The sequence below is a fragment of the Athalia rosae genome, chromosome 8 (genome assembly GCF_917208135.1).
Source record: "Athalia rosae chromosome 8, iyAthRosa1.1, whole genome shotgun sequence".
Lineage (NCBI taxonomy): Eukaryota > Metazoa > Arthropoda > Insecta > Hymenoptera > Athaliidae > Athalia > Athalia rosae.
In genome coordinates, this window is record NC_064033.1 from 5,592,482 (window position 1) to 5,610,733 (window position 18,252).

Sequence of the window (18,252 nt, forward strand, 5' to 3'; positions counted from 1 at the left end):
TTTTTAAGAACAATTAATGTTATGCAGATTCGAGATTCGATAATCGAATATTGCTTTGTTTTCAGAGCTCGTCTTTATTCTTTTTCTTTTTGGCTATTCCGTTGGCCACCTTGCGCGGTGAACGACGCAATCTGGCGACATGTGTTTGAGCGCGAAATCGTTGTGAATTTTGGTAAGGGTTCTCGGGGGGGAGCGTTTTTGTATGAAAATAAAAATCGTTTCGATTGGCGTCGAAAGTCGCGGAAGGTGATCGTTTTCGGTCGGTAAATTCTCGCGGTTTTATATTAATACCCTCCCCCGAGCTCGGGGGCTGTTTATACCGCGTTATTTGCCCTCGGTCGATCCTTGGAGGGAGCAAAAATGGCCGAGAAAAACGTCAACGTTCCGGACGAGGATAACTCCGTTACGATGCTAGACGTGTTGCAAGAAGAAAATCAACTCGAAGAAGACGCTTACGCGGTGTTAGGGGCTTCCGACGACAAAAATTGCACCTACAACAAGGTACTCCTCTACCATAGGGGACGGTGTGAATTTTAACCTGCCTCCCAACGACGCTGCGTTCTCGCCCCTCCGTCATATTTTTTCCATCAATTTTGCCCTCGAACGATCCTTCGATCGACGCTTCCGGATCATAGGATACACCCTCCGCGATCCGTCGATGAGATTTCTCCACGAATTTAACTTAAACTAATCAGAGATACCGATGGCTCTCGCGCACGTCAAACTTCACTTGTAAACAACTCCGTTGTTTAACAAAATTCATGACAGAAATTTAACCGCTGTCGCAATACCTTTTGTCAGGGCTACATCCGCCAAGCACTTTACGCCTGCAAGACCTGCTGTCCGAAGGAATCTCCGGTAGGAGTCTGTCTCGCGTGCAGCTTCCAGTGTCACGAGGGACACGAGCTGGTCGAACTGTACACCAAGAGACATTTTCGCTGCGATTGTGGCAACTCCAAGTTCGGAGATAAGAAGTGCGGCCTGGACCCTGTGAGTGATTTCCTCCCCCAGGTTCCGAGGGATCGACCTTCCAGCCGTTCTTCTAATCGCCATTCCATTCCGCAGGCAAAGGCTGACACGAACAGAGAGAATCGATACAATCAGAACTTTGTGGGACTCTATTGTACTTGCGCAAGGCCTTACCCGGACCCTGAGGACACCAGCGGTGACGAGATGCTGCAATGCGTCATGTGCGAAGACTGGTATCACTCCAAGGTAAGAGCATACGTCGCCAGCAGTGGTCGGTAAATGATCCTCCTTACTCTGCTCAGCATCTCGGGTGTGGAGAGATTTCACCCCCCGAGGACTACGACGAAATGATCTGCTCCGGATGCATGAAGAAATATACATTCCTCTGGAAATACGCTTCCAAATATTCAGGTAGGAATTCGATGGATCTATAAATTTGAAAGGTGTTCACCGAGTAGCTTGATCATTGAGAGACGAGTGTTGTGCGTTTGCAGTGAACCGGAATGGGAAGAACGAGTCGTCCGCCAGTAAGGAGGAGTCCGTAGATGTAGAAAACATTCCAGTCGATTGCAAGATGCCAAAGGAAGCCAAATCGCCGATGACAGGCTCTTGCTTCTGGGCCGAAGGCTGGAGGTCTTCGTTGTGCACCTGCGACAGCTGTAAAAAAGTACGTCGATCGATCTGAGTCACGAAAACCTCACTGCAGTGTCGCTCAAAATTAGCTAACGCCGATTCGTACTTCCAGATGTACGAGGAAAGTAAAATCACATTTTTACTTGACCCGTTGGACAGCGTCCAGGTCTACGAGGAGGCTGGAAAGGCCAGGCAGACCGATTCTCAGTACGAGAGGGGCATGAAGGCGCTGGCATCCCTGGGTCACGTCGAGCAGCTCACGGCGATCGAAGGTAATAGTACATTCTGTCCAACAGTCTCACTTTCCACATTTTTCATGACCCAATTATCTGCACCCAGAATACAATCACATGAAGGAACGGTTAAAGGAATACCTCCAGAAGTTTGCGGAGAACAAAAAAATTGTTCGCGAGGAGGATATCAAGGAATTTTTCTCCGGTATGGAGGCAAAAAAACGCCAGAAGGTCGTCGTGCCGACGTTCTGTCGCTGAATTGAAATTAACAATGAATTTTAAAAAGACAAAAGTAATACAAATCAAACATTCAATAATTCGTATACACGTATACAAATATATATATATATATATATATCTTTTAATCTATTTTGTCGCACGATAATGTTAGGGCTTTATAATACCCGCGTATAATATTTTATGTGGTAGATATACAATACTTTTACTTTCCGTATCGATGCAGTCAGGAATATTTAACCCTACGAAATTTTACCCCCCACATTTTATCCGTGGAAAGTGATTATTGTGGAAAGTAAGGTTTAGCGATGAATTTTTATACTTATTTTTATTTCTTACCCTTTCGATAAGAAAACATAACGCGAACAGGAAATAAGGTGAAATATATTTATTTAATCAGTGTACATTAATTCTTAGTATTTTTATTCAATATACCTGGCTAACCGAAGAGGAATTAATTGTTTTATATTTTTAAAATGACCGTACCTGTCTTTGAGTGAACGTAACCATCGTCGCTAACATCGCAGCTCTCGATTTCCATATTTACATATAAATTAAAAATTGAAACTGATTCGCAACACTCACGTGTAACGAAGGTTCGGGAGATACTAGAAACTCGACTCGTCCACGTGACGACGTTTCCGGGCAGTGGCAGGGAGATCGTTCAGCCTATACTCATGAATCATTACGTACTCCTGTGATTTCCTAGTTCCCGATTACGGGGGTTGGATTTTTTGAAACGTTGATCGTATTGTTGTTATTCAGCTGTAGCGATATGACCACCACAGGGTCGTTGGTCTTCGGATTGTCCGTGTAAATAGACCAGGTCTTCTCGATGCAGTCAAATATTCCTGGCGACGGAAGAAAAGTAATGAAAGAACCAGCCAGACGTCGAGAGTCCTAAGTTATGTCCCTCGACCCTGTCGATACTCACCAACGGCGATGGTCTTGATCGGGTCGTCGGGTCCAAACTCCTGGAAAACTCTGTACTCGTTGTCGGTCTGGTCCCCCAAAATGTTTATTATGTCCTGGCGAGTCTTTGCCGGAGGGTGACGCGAGATTGCAGCCATCCTGTGCTCGCTGCTCGGGATGATGGGACCGTCGTCTTCTGAGACACGCAGTCTCAGGTACCTGTGGACAAAAATAGAGGGTCGCCGCTCTGTTCTCCTAGGCAAGAGCCACCGGGCCGGTGGTTCTACTCACTTGTTGCAGTGGAAGAACTGCTCTCCGGGGCTGGCGGTGAGGACACTCAGCTGGGACTCGGTGGCGTTGGGCTCTACGGGGCCCACCTCTGCGTTGTGGAACATCCTGTCACCCTCCTGCGTTAGAAAGGTCATGTTCACCGAGAAGCCCTCCGCCGCCCCGTACCCCTCGTTCCTGAGGGTCTTCTGCGCTTGCACAAAGTTTTCAACCCCGAGCAGAGAGCGGGTTATGAAGTACCTGGCTGTTGGGTAATCGCTGAGTTAGTCGGGGTTGAACGGAAATGGGGAAACTAGGTTCGGACAGTTCTCAACACTCACGAGTCTTGCCGGACCTCAGCTTCTTGGCGCTAAGGGTGTTGATGCTGTACACCAGGCCGTGGTGATTGTAGCCCATCGTGTAGCCGGGCAGGAAACCGGCGTAGGACAAGGAGGTGAACTTCTCCTCCCTCAGACCCTCTTCGACGACGTGCGCGGACACCAGATACCAGTGGTTCAGCGTGGCGCCAAGGGCGTCCTCGGTGTGCCCCAAGATTTCCTAATTCATAAGAAGAGGGGAGATGTTATCTTCGCGCTGTCTGAAGACCTTTGACGTCTCACCTGTCCGGGTTGGTTGCAGACGATGGAGGAGCAGCCGACGGCCTGCGTAGTTCCGTAGGAGCCGGTCGTAGCGCTCGGAACGATTTCGTCCAAGTGCATCAGGAACAGCTGTGGGCGAAATAACGAAAAAATGAGTCCGTCTCTTCCCGCCGATTTCTCCTCCGGCTGGGATTACCTTGTGGAACGGGACCTTCGCCCCGTCGGCGGTCCCCTGAATTTCCCTCAGGTACTGCGGGAACTGTTCCCTAACGCAGTCCAGCGTCTCCTCGTAAACTTTGCGCCCCGCATCGGTTTCGTACAAGGGCAACGAAACGTCGTTCAACGGGCTGTAATTCTTCACGTAGTTTTGAATCAGGCTAGCGAACGTCCGTCCCTGGAGGATAGGAAGGTGAACGAAAAGAATAAATAAAGTGCAGAGCTGATGATGAATTAGCCATGGAATACCGATGCAATAACGAAAAGGTCATTACTATAAATATTGAGATATGCGCGCAGGGTTGGTCATTGTCGAGGCGTTCTTTTGTTCGGTTTTCCCCTCCGCTTTGTTTATTTTTTTCGCTCGAACGCGAGCGCGCGTGTGTCACCGCGCGCGACGCGTTCCATAAATCAGAATATTAACGGCGATCGCAATCGCGGTACATATTTTAAATATCCTTCACTTTAATAACTGTTTAGCTCGATTAAGATTAGATTAATTATTAGTTTATCGCGGGTAGGTAACACCGTGTTAATCCATTAATCAAACTAATGGAACGGAATTTCTCCGCTTAACGAGCGCGCGCTTTACTCCTACGGATAAACATATATTATTGGTCGCGATCAATCTCGATGTTTATCTCGATATATTATAATAAAACCATTTCAATTTATTCCTTTTCTCGGGTCGCACCCACACGAACGTTCACGTGACTCCTGAGTACGCCGAGCGACGCACGCGGATTTTATCCCGCGTCCGGAGGATTGTAACCCCGGGATGAAAATGTCCTCCTAATCCAGCTGAAACCGCGGCGAATGAAACCGAAAAAAGGAGGATCGTTTTCCGCGCGGGAGCCGCGAGCGTTTCGAAAATCGAACGACGCGCTTTTCCTATTAATTACGCACCGCCCGTTATACGACAAAGTCACGCCGGTCGCGCTTAGCTGTTCGAATTCATTGGCGCGTAGAGAACGTTGCTCAGAAGCACATTTTTCCGAGATCCTTATCTCCGTTCTCCGTTTATCTCGGTGGGGGGGGCGGCATGGTCGATGCAGTTTTGTGCACAATTTTGTAATCCGCGCCCGCGATTTTACTATCTTTCCCCGCGATCGTCGTCGATTTGTTTTTTTGGCGAGGAGATAAATGAAAGAAATGAAAAGAAAGATGGCGGCCGACGGGCCGTCCGGATTCGCGACGTTGAGGTGTAGGTAAATAGACGAGAACGCAGAACGGATGAGACGATGAAAAAAATTCAATTACACAATCTAATCGCGCTCGACGAGGCGAACGTTATTTATCGGTTCGGTTCAGTTTGTCATTTTTCTATTTTCATAAAACAACATTGACCCGTTTTCAGATTAACCCAATGAACGATGTAAACTTGTCGAACTTTAACGACGCTTCGTCATTATTGTCGCACACGTTTAACCGTCAGAAGTCGTGGATCGCCGGTAGCCAGGGGGGGGGGGGGGGGGGGGGGGGCAAAGAAGAGAAAAAAAAAAAAAAAACAACAAAAAGACGACGACTAGCGCCTGATTAATAATTAATAAATAACCGGCAATTAGAGGCAAAGTTGACGGTTTTTTTTCAGGGCCTCGTCGCATCGACCCCGTAATAAATGCACGTTATATGGCCCACGGAGGTCGGATCGCGTCGTAGACGACCTTGGAAGTCCCTTACGGGGAGAACAACCGCTCGACCGTTTCGGGAAAGAAAGAAGGAGAGATGGAAAAGGTAATCGGCGAGGAACGGAGTTTGGTCGACGACTCGATTGTACGACGAAATTTAGCGGTACCTTCGGTACTCGCGGTTTTGCACCCCTTGCCCCGTGAAAATACTCACAATGTCGAAACCGATTTCGTAGTGGGTTCCCCGGGCGTGAATGATCGGGATGGAATTTCGACGGCCGATGCTCTCCGCCAGCGTTTCGTCCTTTCCGTTGAACTGAGCGGATGTCATTTCGCCTGCGGATTGGTCTCGCCTAGTCGTCGCTCTCGTAGCGTCCTTTTTTCAAAACGATGTCGAACAACGACCTGTGGAGTCGAGGGAAGAGGAAACCCTTGCCAGGCGCACCTCGCTGATCTGGAACCAGAGAAACGTGAAATAGAAACATCCCTGGAATAGAGAGACTGTGAAAAATTAATCGGACTTTTCTCGCCGTCGCATGTGTTTTTTTCTCTAACGATGCATTGGAGCTCAAAATTAACTCACAGTCAGAGAAATTTGGAAAATTAAAAAAAAAAAAAAAGGCACTCAATTTTTGTCCTAAGGATAGCGCGAAAAAAGATGCGATTAATTAATCGAATATAAATCACAAAAGAGATCGTCTTATGTTCGGCCATTTTGTATTTCTTTTTTTTTTTTCTGCAGGCTCTTTCACGGATTTCGATTGAAAAAAAAAAAAAGAAAAGGAAAAAAGGAAGGCTTTCTGCTTCTGTCGTTACATGTATATGTATATCGTCTGTTATTCAGAATCGATTACAGCATAGCTAATGTGTATCGTGATGCCCCGCGGTATTATTTGATTGGATTATTTTTATTTTCTCGTTAATTGATTTATTTATCGCTGGTCCGTACAGATGGAGAGATAGAGAGGGGGAGAGAGAGAGGGAGATATGGAACGGAGAATAGAAGAAGGAACAACAAAAAAGGAAGAACGCGCGATATCCGCGGAAACGTGTTTGTAAATAATTCTCGCTAAGCACATCGGCCGGGCTGTTGTTTTTTTTTTTGTTTTTTTTTTTATATGAACGGATGAATATATATATATATATATGTATATCGTTACGTAATTTTCACAACATTGGATTGTATCGGGCCCCTGCACCAGCTGATCTCCTCAACGTTAACGATGTGTGCTATATACGTTATACGTGTAAGCGCACACGTGTACACCTATATCGTTACACGACGATAATTAATTATTCGGATCAACGAGCCATTAGAACGTAAATCGCTATAGTAGATACAGAAAACTTCATATATATATATAGTACGGTATACTTCAATATTTACACATCCGTTCGGTCGCCAGCTATTGTACAACAATAGAGTTGAGAAATGTTCAGAAAATTAAAAAAATTTCGTAACAAGTGGGTACGTTGTAGATTTTTCGAATTGCGATAAAATTTAAGAAATCTACAAAGAAACGAACGAATATAATAATCACAGTAACAATGATGATAATAAGTAACTCTATTTTTCATGTACTTGATGAGAAAAAAAAATAAAAAAAATAAAAAAATACTTTCAAACTTTTGACAAAATGAGAAGATGAAGAATTTCGGTAATAAAAAAAAAAGAAATGAAAAATGCAAAAACTACCAATGGAAATATTGGATTTTCGAAATTCTTCCATTCGATCGATCCTCCGCGAAAATGAAGAATTTGAAAGAAACAAAAAAAAAAAAAACACACAAAATGTTCAACCTCGTTGTACCTCAAAGTTTCGATGTTTTTTTTCGAGTTAGTTTTGTTTCTTTTCGCTTTTTCTCAACGAATATAATTACATAATATTAGAATCGCGTACAGGGTTCGGAGCGATTTAGCGTAGATTACAGTGTACTATGAAACATAGTACGTCGTGTTGTTGTTGTTGCGGTGTTGTGGAAGTCTTGGAGTAAACTGAGTTAGATTCTCGAGAACACCGGTGTCTTATTGGAGTGCGATAAAATATCTCGTTTCTAAAATGCGATGTAATGCGCGTTTTCACGACGTAAATGAATTTGATATAGACGAGGCTCGTAAGCGTTTAGCTAGCGTGTGCGCGCGTATAGAAAACCGCGGAGGTGAGGTGAGGCACATAAAAGGTACCTAGGACGCGTGTCATATTTTATCCGCATACGCGGTTTTCAAGGACTTTACGTGTCTCTCAACAGTCGTAGGTACTCACTCGCGTACCTCGTACACGACACGAGCGGTTCTAAGCCGATCGCGATGAACTGTTGAAGTATCGCGGTAACGCCGCGCAAACCGCGGCCCGCGGAATCGCCAATTTTTCTTCACTTCCCCGAATCGCGGCGGTAATTCGGAGAGTAAGAGAGAAAAAAAAACAAAAAAACAACGAACAAATCGCGTCGTCCTCGCGGTGCCGGAACTCCTCTCCGCTCGCGTCCCCGCAGTTGCGTAATAATCTCGCGATCGGCGGCGCGGCGTTTTTTTTTTCCGCTCGGCGAATTCCCTTCTTCGATTCGGTCGGAGTCGGGCGACGATTTCGGCGTCGAAGGTGCAGCGAAGAAGACTTACCGGGAGATTGCGGAACGGAATTCCGGTTCGTAGAGATTTTTTGGGGGGCTAATTTCCGTGTATCGGTCGTTGACGCGTTTTTTCGAGCGGTGGTGGTTACTCCGGACAGTCGGGACGCACGACGGTGGTTCGCGCTTCGAAGAAAAAAGAAGAATCAACCGTACGGAAAACGAATCGCCGACTGTTCTAGTCTAGACTATTTGAAACTCGGGCTCTACGAGGCTATAAGTCGTTTTAGATCAAAAACATCCGACCACCACTCGCGCCTAATCTCATCCCGCAGCGCAGGCGCTGCGGGAAAGAAGACTTTGAAAATACGAAATTTGCGCCCGACGACGACGCGCGGACAAAACCGTTCTCTCTCTCTCTCTTACGTCTCCTCTACACCGTAATCGCACTGTACGCGGATAATTATTTAACGATGATCAATTTTTGCGAACCACTACGCCCCTCGCGTTTCCTCACCTCCTCACCTCCCCCGTCCCCCGTACCACCCCCCTCTGTTGCCCTTGTTACCCTCAATTATTTATCGACTAATTACCGATTAGACGCTACCCTGTAATTGCGTTACTTAAAAAAAACAGCAACCGCACGATGTTGTTCGTTATTCGGAAAATTAAAAAAGAAGCCAAACGAAAAAAACAGAAGAAAGTAGGCCAACAAAATAGTTTAACATCCGTCGTTATCGAAAAACCGCGATTTGAGGACGCCAATTACGAATGAGGTTGGCTATATTTTTTTGTTTTTTCTAAACGCTATGAAAAAATCTAACAATCAAAATAATATCCGGTCGGCGATTCGCGGTATCTCAATCGCGAACTAGACGCGTCGGCGATTGGAGCGAAAAATTTTTGCGCAAAGAATCGGGAAAAAAAATTCAGAAAAATTGAATAGTTTTGCGAATTAGACCTGGGTAAAGTTTCGATTAAAATTTCTACGCGCCTGCGGATTCTCCTTTCTTCTCGTTGCTTCTGTACGAATTATTTCGTGCTACCTTTTTTTTTTTTGTTTTTTTGTCACCGAATTTCGCAAAAGTTTCGACCTTTCTTCGTTTTTATTTTCGTCGAAGGTAAACGGCGGGTGATGCGATGCCCAAAATGTGCAAGTTTTTCGGCGAGATTGCAGAAGATAAGAATTACTGATCGGCGAGGCTGACAGCGCGGTAATAATTCTCGAGGCCGGCTCAAAAGGACAGAAAAATGATGGACAAACGAGAACGATGAGAGAAACGGAAAGCGAAAAAGTGAAAAGAGAAAATTGAAGAGGAACGAAAAGCCGTGGAAAAACCGAATCTAAATACGCAGCGAAACAAAGTAGGTTCGGCTACGAATTAAAAACTATTTCATCCAAAATTCTTATCTTTCTATAGAATCGTTTGACGCGACTCACAATCAAACCCGCACCGAGATATCGTGTATTCCTAAGCATTTTACTCCACGTTCGGTTGTTTTTTTTTTTTTATGTCACGTACACGCCGTTGTCCGCGACATAACAATCGTCGTACAGATGTTGGAAGCGACGCTCTTAATTGATGTGTAGTTTTCTGCGATCCGAGCATTTCAGGCGACGTGGGAACCAACCTCCGTACCTATTTAAGGTCGTACGCGATAAAAGAAGCGCGTTATTCGTGCAAATCGAAGCGAAAGAAAACTCCGTACGTCGGAACCTAATCTTCGCTCGCGGCGGGCGGCCAGGTGGGCCCGAAAATAACGGTACAAACTCGCAAGGTCAGAATGCGTGATTCCCGAATTGAACGCCGCCATTTTGAATTTAGAAAAAAATAAATAAAAAAAAAACAAAACAGAGAGAGAGAGAGAGAGAAACGCGAGTGACGTTTTCCTCGGCGGTTCGTCCATCCGCGGTGCGAAGGGCACGAAGAAACCGGACCCGCGTGTCACCCTGACACATATTTCGTTTCGAATTTCGTTGCTACGAATTCGGTTTTCGCTCGCGGGAAGAAAATGCTAATTTTTACCCTCGTTTCGTCCGTATCCTACCCCGATCGACGGAGGTACGCGAACGAAGGCCTCGGCGGAGGATGAAGCCCGCGCGTGAAAATTGGCCGTCTTGGCCTGCGGCGTACGATCCTGAATTTCTCGTCGCCGCTCTTTCTCCTTTTTTTTTTTTTTCTTTTTTTCTCCGATATCGCGCAATTGCGATATTACGCGAGCCTCAGGGACGCGGTGTGTTCCAGCCGATTATTCTTCTCTTCTCTCCGTTGCGGCTCGCGGCGCAACTTTGTATACGTTCGTATTTCGAATTGCATAAGGCCGGAACGACTACTCATAAGGTTTCTCGAATGTGTATCGATCTCGCGCCCTCAATCTGGAACAGATAAAACACTAGCAGAATTCGAAAGACCGCGTCGTTGGCCGTTTTTTTCCAACGGAAGGACGTTCGGAAACGCGACTCGGAGTATCCGTAATTGCGTGTAGCGCTCTCGCCTAATTGCGTCCATCCGACTTATTTGCAAGACACGTGGATGAGTTTTCAGCTCCGCGTCCTCGCCGCCCGTTTTTCCGCCCCGACGAAATTATCCGGGGAGACTCCCGGCTCCCGAGGGACGGCGGCGCGAACATTTCGTTCCAACGGGGGCACGATCGCAGTGGTTGCGAAAGCGAGGTCTAACCTCGCGGGGCTCGGGTTCCGATAAATCGGCTAATGAGAGTAATTACATTGAGGGGATAAAAAAGAATCGGGTGAAAAAATTGCCGGCTTCAAACTATCGTCGCAGTCCGTTTCGGCCTCGACCGATAATCGTGGAAAAATCGCGTTGTTGCGTTTGCGACGCGAAAAAACCAAACGGATGAAAAATTTTCTGCCCGTTAAACTACTCGCCGTCTGCGATACAGCGAATTATTTTTTTTGAAACGGCTCGGTTAGCCAGGCACTGGTAACGCTCGCAACCTTGGCGAACGGATGCTGAACAGGAGCCGTGGCTTAATTGGTTCTGCGGCGGAGGTAAAAATGGAGGATTAATTAGAGGGACGGTGGCCAGCACCGCTAACACCGGGAGCGAGGAATCTTCCTTTTTATTTTTAAGGTTTGTGGAATCTGGGAGGTGAGGTTGCGCCTTTCGCAATGCACACGTTATGTGTGGGTTTTAATCGACGGATCGCGATGAATTATAGAAAGGTATTTTACCTGGTGAAACGTTCGATGGGGGGGCGGGGAGGGGGGTCGGTGGTAGTTGATTGAGCTATTCGATCCGACAGACCACCTGTCGATTCCCACATCTCCCCACGGTATTGACCCCATTGAGTCAACCCTTGAGAGAACTTTGACAGATTTAGTATAATCATGTCCGACGAATGCAGCTCGACAGGTTTTGCAACTCGCCATTCGTAACGATTTTATCATCTGGAATGATTAAATTACTGTGAAATTCATACGCTTCACTTGTCCATTGGGAGTCGATGGAAATTTTCAGTAATATAGAATGCATCGTTACCCAGGTTCGCGTCGACAGTCTTACGGTTTGTTCGACGAAGGGTAAAATGTGCTGCATAGTCTCTTCTGGCGATATCATATGTAACTTCTCTCCTGCAAATTCTATTGTACATCAGGGCTTCGAGATATCTAGGTAATCCATTAAACTAATTGGATTAGGGATGCTATTTTTGAGGCTTCTGTAAAAGGGTCAGGTCTGACCTACCGAGCAACAAGCTGTTGCGTCGTCGAGTTTCCTGTCGTCGAACAGTAAAATCCTACAACGGGTGAGAAAATCAACTCTTTCAGATTCGTTATCAATAATTATTAATTTATTTTAACTCTAGAGGATGTGTCGCTTGTGGGTTTAAATAACCGTAAGACCTCGGATGCTTAACACGAACAATAAAATATTATGCCGTTGACTTAAAGTTATCATTAATGCTCTTAACAGTAGAGTATATTCACTTCTTAATATTCACAATATACCTTAAATCGATTCTCAAGTAGCCGTCTATCTAACCACATCGAAGGCTTTAGCGAACAATCCTTCCTCCATATCCCAATGTTGTGGGTTTTATTCGCTCGAGCCATCGAGACGAATTGAATTTATCCTTATCTAACGGTGTCCCGTGCAAAGGAAGAATCATGCTCTCTTATTCATTGGATTTAAAAAATAGATACTGCTCTTTAGATACATGGCATACTTCGACGAGCGGTTTCTAACAGATTTCTATCCCTCGAAACCGAACGAAACTTGTTCAGCGTGTTGGATTATTTTAAAAACATGGAAGATAGACATTTGACAAAAATTGTCCCATTTGTATCGGAGTAACCTAAGATTCCATTATCAGATATAACTAAGCTTAGTATTCACAAATACCTTCGTACAGCTTGAGCATGGAACTCTGCTAGCTGCGCAGCGTGGATTAAGGTAACTTTGAAGTCCCTGTATGTACACACTTTTCTCATGGGGCATCGTAGAACTGTCGTAGACATCTTTGCATGGATCATTATCGGCGATTTCCACATTTTAGTAAGAAAATCCCTGGGCCCTCCTATTCCGTGCTTTACACAACAACTTCCGTCCGGTATTGAAAAACAAAAGACGGGAAATCTTAGAAATTCGTTATTTGACCTGCCAATTATCTCTACGTACGACAAAATATCTGCAATAATCAGGGTTGTTCATACCTCTCAACATCACTGCGAGGACTACTTCGCCTCCTCCGGTCGTTAGATCCACCGGATACGACCTCGGCGTTTGACAAATTTTTGCACACTTATCACACGTAACTCTTGACTAGCGACCGTTAGTATTTGTATAGCTTATAAAGTTAATCGTGAATTACAAAGAGGTGTTTTCAATCGCACTTATATCGCGATTCGTAATAATTACCATATTTTTTTCATGTACAATCTTAATCTGGCAGATGGCGCAAATTATACGGTCAGTCACGTGAGATGATTTGATTATTCTTGTATCACAGCCATACGACTCGTTAAGATGATTTTGTGACCAACTTTTTCCAACAATATTAACAGGTTCGTTAAAATTATCAGCTTTCCGCAAGAACAAACGGGATCCAGTTTCATTTTCGGTTTATCACTTGCGCAAATCTCTAATTTTACCTCACGTCCGGAAACGAGGACACTTTTAAACTGAGCCAATCATCGACAAGGAGATCGAATGTGTACCGTGTATTTAAATTTAACAGAAACAAAAGACTAATTTTTTTTCTAACAAATATCACGATTTTTTATTCCTTATTTAAAGAAAACCAAAAACAATTGTGAGAAAAGTTGACGTTTTGACTGATTATTTTTTTTTTGATTTTGATTTTTTTCTTCTCTTGTTTTCACTAACAATATTCACATTAAGAAGATATGTTGTTGGTTTTTTGTACACTATTTGTATTTTCTTTTTCATCATTTTTTTTTTTTTTTAAGTCTACATATATTTACATCACCAGTGAATCGCACGGATCGTGCATTTCTTTTCCATTAATAGTAATGAGAAAAGAAAAGGAAAATAAATTTAAATTAGAACAAAAAAGAAACGAGAGAACGATACCCTATAGTAAGATACGTGGGGAAATGCATCGATTCGATGTTTCACGCATCACGGAAGGTGTGGGTGAAAATATTTTTATATTCCAATCTCAATAATTAATTATCATCGATCCGTTGTTTAAATTCATTCGGATTGATGTAGGTAATGGTAAAAGGCGGATTAAAATCGTAAATTCATTGTCATTATCCGTAGCGATGATCATCGCCGGAAATATCTATCCGCAAAATATTTACATCGAATTATATGTGAGTAGGATATTATACATATTTTTTTAATTTTTTCCGATGGCAGTGCAAGTGCATCAGCAGCGTGATTCTCTGTTTCCTCGTCATAAAAGTAAGACTCTAAAAAGGTAGATTCCTACCTATGGCAAGTAAACGCGGGATGATAATCCTCAGACACATCTGTCTGCGCATCTTAAAGGACAATTGAGTCGGACGTATTCACCGATTAATTTAGTTTTTTGATTGCGCAACGACATTATGATTACGTTGACGTACAATCTGGCGACCGATCTAAACGGTGATGATAAAAGTACGTCTGGAGTTTATCTAATTATGTTTACACGTGTGTTCAAATATTTGTTTGACGCTAAATTTAATTCATCCGTTTCTTTCGTTCAAACTCTTGTTTAACTTTCTCAGTTCTCACCGCTGCCCTTGGGATGCGGTGAAAAAAGTTAGCAACAAGTGGAACTTTAGGGGAAGCACAGTTTGAGAAAAAATAAAATAATAATTAGTTCCGATCGATATGATGTAACAATTATTTTACGATAATAAAAATGGGCTGATTTGTTAACGCTGTTTATAAACGCAAACACCATTTTGTTCAGTCTTGTACAAAATCTACTCTTCTCGATACCAACGTTCTAGGTTTCAGCAGTTACTTTACACCGTTCGCCAATAAAAGCAGCGCATCCCAAATCTTACCTGGCCATGTGGCTACGCTCGCCTAGCAAGCAGCTGTGTGCTTCGCTCGCTGCGCAGCTATCCTCTGACTTCTTCTCAGCCCGGTACGTGGCATGGATTGCGTGTCGCTGTCGTCGTCCGAGTCCGAAGAGTCCATCGACGCCTTACCAGAGTAACGCCAGCTGGCTATTGTTCCATCCCACTGTCGACAAAGCACTCTATTATCATACCAGGGAAATAATCGTTATGGCAAAGCGGAGCTTGGCCTCCGAGTAACTCTACTCACAGAAGTCGATACGATTTCCTGGTGGTACGGATGCCAACTCACGTCTCGTACGCACCCCTTGTGTCCTCCCAGAGAGCTCACTATGGCTCCGGTCAGCACGTCGTATACTGAAACAAACGTTAGATCATGTTTTCAATCGGCGAATCGATCGTTGCAACGAAGTAGAGAGGCCGATAAAGCTCACTTATTATTTTCCCTGTCGCACAACCCGTGTATATGTATCTCTGGCCAGTGGTCGCGGCAGGTGAGAAGTGACAGCGTATCAATGTCTGCAGCACCGAATGCCCTCGATACGTCATCACGCTCGTGTCCCCCTCGAGCATGTTCTTCGCCTTGTACACTGCAATCGACGAGACAAGATTTACCTCGATCTGGCCATCGGAGCCAAAGGGATTTTGGAAGTCTAGCAACTTACAGCTTTTGGGCACTTTCTGCCACCTGTAATCCCAATTCTGGAGAGCAACGGCCTTTCGAGTGTTCAGTTCGGCGTCCTGGTTCGAAAAGGCCCTCACGTCCCACAACTTGATGGTCTGGTCTTTGCTGTTCGTTACCAAATACCTGCCATCCCCCCGCGGATCTATGTAGGTTATCCCGTCCATGTGTCCTGCCAAAATACCGACAGGGTTTGGGTCAGTTTCACTCAACGTTCTCCTGTCCCACACCTGAAGAAATGACGACGATGTACCTTTCGCGGTCATTGCAAATAACAAAGGGTTTAAAGGTGGCGCAGTATTTCAGATCGACTAACCTTGCAGAGACCGTCGTCACCGGCGCTGTAGAGGATCTGGGAGGTGTTGTCGGCGAAGGCGACTGTATTTACATCGTCGTCGTGGCCCTCGATCTGGAATTTATTCGGTGAGCACAAGATGACGAACAACTCATCGGTCTTCAAACCGTTCAACTCACCCTGAGGGCCCGTTGGTGGCATTCTCTGTCGTAGACGTACAAAAATCCGTCGTTGGCTCCACCGAGTATTTCTCTGCCGTCGCTCGAGAACACCAGAGAGAATATACAGAACCTACGATCCTCCGGGCACAGCGACAAGGACTCCTGATTTTCAGAGTCCCCGTAGACAGGGCATAGGTACACTGGAAATGTGTCGGTTGATTTGGCGAGCCGTAAGGAAAAAAAACAACAGTATCCAAAGATCTTGTTACTTACAGCACTCCGACCAGCTCGAGTAGACGATGTAATTGCCGTCGGGACTGAAGGCTGTGTCGAGGATGCTCCAGCCCACGTCTCGTGCGGGTATTTTTTTGAACTCCACAAACTCTCCTTCTTGCGTGTAATAGAGACGCAGGAATCGGTCTGCGGGATTTATTCGTTCATGAGAAACTGAGAAGGAGAGAAAAGTATCGGCGTAAGCAGAGGACGTTCACCTTGACTAGCTGTGAGAAAAAATCTTCCATCTTTGGAGTGCGATCCGCAGAACGCCTTGCTGCTGTATTTGACGAGGGGGTGCATTTTGTTCGGCAGAAAGCTGCTGGCTATTCTACATTTTTGTCCGATGCTGAATCCGGGGCCGAGAGCTCTGTTTTGTATCATGGACGTTATAGACGTGGCCTGTTTGCTCCCGTCGTCAGACAGACCGCAAGCCTGTTTTGTGGCTAGACTTATTTCACTTTTCTGAACAGAAAATATTTCCAAACGTTAATTTTCTCGTTCACCTGACATGGACAATAGATATTTCTCCTGACATATACTAAGAAGAAATTAAGCGACTGCTTGATCTGCCGCAACAGATTTATAACAGATTCATGAAAAAAAATATCGTTCGGGTTCAAACCATCGTAACTTTTTGAGGCGAAATGTAATCCTTTCCAGAATTAATATCAACTTACATCGAGTATTGATGTGTTGGGCCTAGTTGTAACTCTGTACGGTGGCGGAATGGCAGCATATTCCTCGTCCGAATCATCGTGATCCGAAGATATGAAGTGTACCTGCCCACTAAAGTGACAAAGAATGGGATCGATGAAATCTTTTTATGGCAATGCACTGTTTTATGCTATCAATGTGATACGGAGTTCGATGGAATTATTGAGGATAAAAAGAATCAAATAAAAATGCTCGAGCAATTGGAACCATGAATTTTCTGTCGAAGGACCTTTTGTTCGCCGTGCACCCTATTTGCTTTGGCAATCACAAACGGACGGTTGTTGCTATGAAGCAAAATAGGTCGCGGTTGGGAACTCGACTTACTGTCAAGTACTGTAGAAAGTGTAATGTAAGGTTAGGGGGCACGAAAAGTTTACTTTCTATTGAAAAATAAATGTCTGCTTTCGAACCTTCTTATTAAATATTGTAAAATTGCTGTGAGTCCTGGATCCTGCTCGAAATCCATATTACGGGAATTTATGCCTCCCATCCAGACGAGTGTATTAAATAAACGATGAGGAGAAATCTGGGCGCACTGCAGGTAAATTCAAAGTGCACCTCCGTCGTACGGAGCACAAATCTAAACTATTCGCAATTATTATCGCGATTCGAGGGTTCGGTTTCGAATCGCACGATTCGCACTGTGCCACCGAAATGGAAATAAAAAAAAAAATAAAAAAAAAACAAATGATAATAAAATAATAATAAAACAAAAATATCAACAGAAATAAAAATATTTCACCCCACGCTTGCGCGAGTCATTTAAGCGCAATACATTATTATTTAAAACAACTTTGTGATGTTGTTATATTTTGCTTTTAAAACACAACTATTGCACTATTTATTCTATTATTACGAGAGTCGATATCTCTGGGGGAACCTTCGGTTCCATACGTCATGTGATATCTGCTCGTCAAGAATAATAATAAACGTCAAATAATTATTATCCTCGGTTAATAATATCTTATCGCACGGTCGACGATTATTTCACTGTTAAAAAAAATCTGTCAAATACGCGCTTTACATTTGCACACATATTAGAAAAGGAATCTATCGCGTTGTGCAATAATCGATTATCTGTGATCGGGGCCAGTGTGTTTTCCGACGTTTTTAATCTCACGCCGCTTCGAGCATACCCTCCTTCTGGGCGAGCGGAGAATGACTGACGAAAATTACGAACCGAAAACACGACGCAACGGTATCAAAAGTGCTATCAGTGCGTCAATTTTAGCGTTGATTTGGCACGGAACTAAATTTTATTCACCCACCCGCCTGCCTGCTGTCGCCTCAACATCAACGTGCGTCTCAACGACGACACGCACGTACCAGACTGGCGAGCAAACCGTAAATCCGATTGGCAGTTTCT

At 44.5% G+C, this 18,252-nt stretch overlaps 3 protein-coding genes across 7 annotated transcripts; 1 reads left to right on the forward strand and 2 right to left on the reverse strand.

Annotated features, from left to right (window-relative positions):
* Positions 1-83: 83 nt before the first annotated feature.
* Positions 84-2,526, forward strand: LOC105686428 (putative E3 ubiquitin-protein ligase UBR7). Its single transcript, XM_012401245.3, has 7 exons — positions 84-501; positions 802-990; positions 1,066-1,215; positions 1,272-1,380; positions 1,464-1,636; positions 1,715-1,874; positions 1,942-2,526. Exons 1-7 carry the CDS (start codon positions 361-363, stop codon positions 2,091-2,093), a joined length of 1,074 nt encoding a protein of 357 aa, XP_012256668.2. The 5' UTR covers positions 84-360; the 3' UTR covers positions 2,094-2,526.
* On the reverse strand, positions 2,446-12,359 carry LOC105686426. 4 transcript variants are annotated; one of them, XM_048659313.1, is made up of 10 exons: positions 12,230-12,359; positions 11,763-12,018; positions 11,456-11,671; positions 5,909-6,148; positions 4,047-4,244; positions 3,872-3,979; positions 3,593-3,809; positions 3,276-3,516; positions 3,007-3,203; positions 2,446-2,923 (listed from the first exon to the last, which is right to left on the reverse strand). In XM_048659313.1, exons 4-10 carry the CDS (start codon positions 6,023-6,025, stop codon positions 2,778-2,780), a joined length of 1,224 nt encoding a protein of 407 aa, XP_048515270.1. In that variant the 5' UTR covers positions 6,026-6,148; positions 11,456-11,671; positions 11,763-12,018; positions 12,230-12,359; the 3' UTR covers positions 2,446-2,777. The 4 variants fall into 4 exon arrangements, with proteins under 4 accessions (XP_048515270.1, XP_012256665.2, XP_012256667.2 ...); XM_012401242.3 differs by lacking the exons at positions 11,456-11,671; positions 11,763-12,018; positions 12,230-12,359 and adding an exon at positions 8,312-8,526; XM_012401244.3 differs by lacking the exons at positions 11,456-11,671; positions 11,763-12,018; positions 12,230-12,359 and adding an exon at positions 7,596-7,784.
* On the reverse strand, positions 12,054-18,220 carry LOC105686511 (DDB1- and CUL4-associated factor 11). Of its 2 annotated transcripts, none has more exons than XM_012401416.3 (10): positions 17,297-18,220; positions 16,850-16,958; positions 16,388-16,634; positions 16,170-16,316; positions 15,915-16,096; positions 15,757-15,849; positions 15,424-15,670; positions 15,193-15,348; positions 15,009-15,115; positions 12,054-14,924 (listed from the first exon to the last, which is right to left on the reverse strand). In XM_012401416.3, the coding sequence occupies exons 1-10, from the start codon at positions 17,374-17,376 to the stop codon at positions 14,766-14,768; spliced, it is 1,527 nt and encodes a 508-aa protein (XP_012256839.1). In that variant the 5' UTR covers positions 17,377-18,220; the 3' UTR covers positions 12,054-14,765. The 2 variants fall into 2 exon arrangements, with proteins under 2 accessions (XP_012256839.1, XP_048515265.1); XM_048659308.1 differs by having other exon boundaries at positions 13,420-14,924; positions 18,155-18,195.
* Between the last annotated feature and the right edge of the window lie 32 nt (positions 18,221-18,252).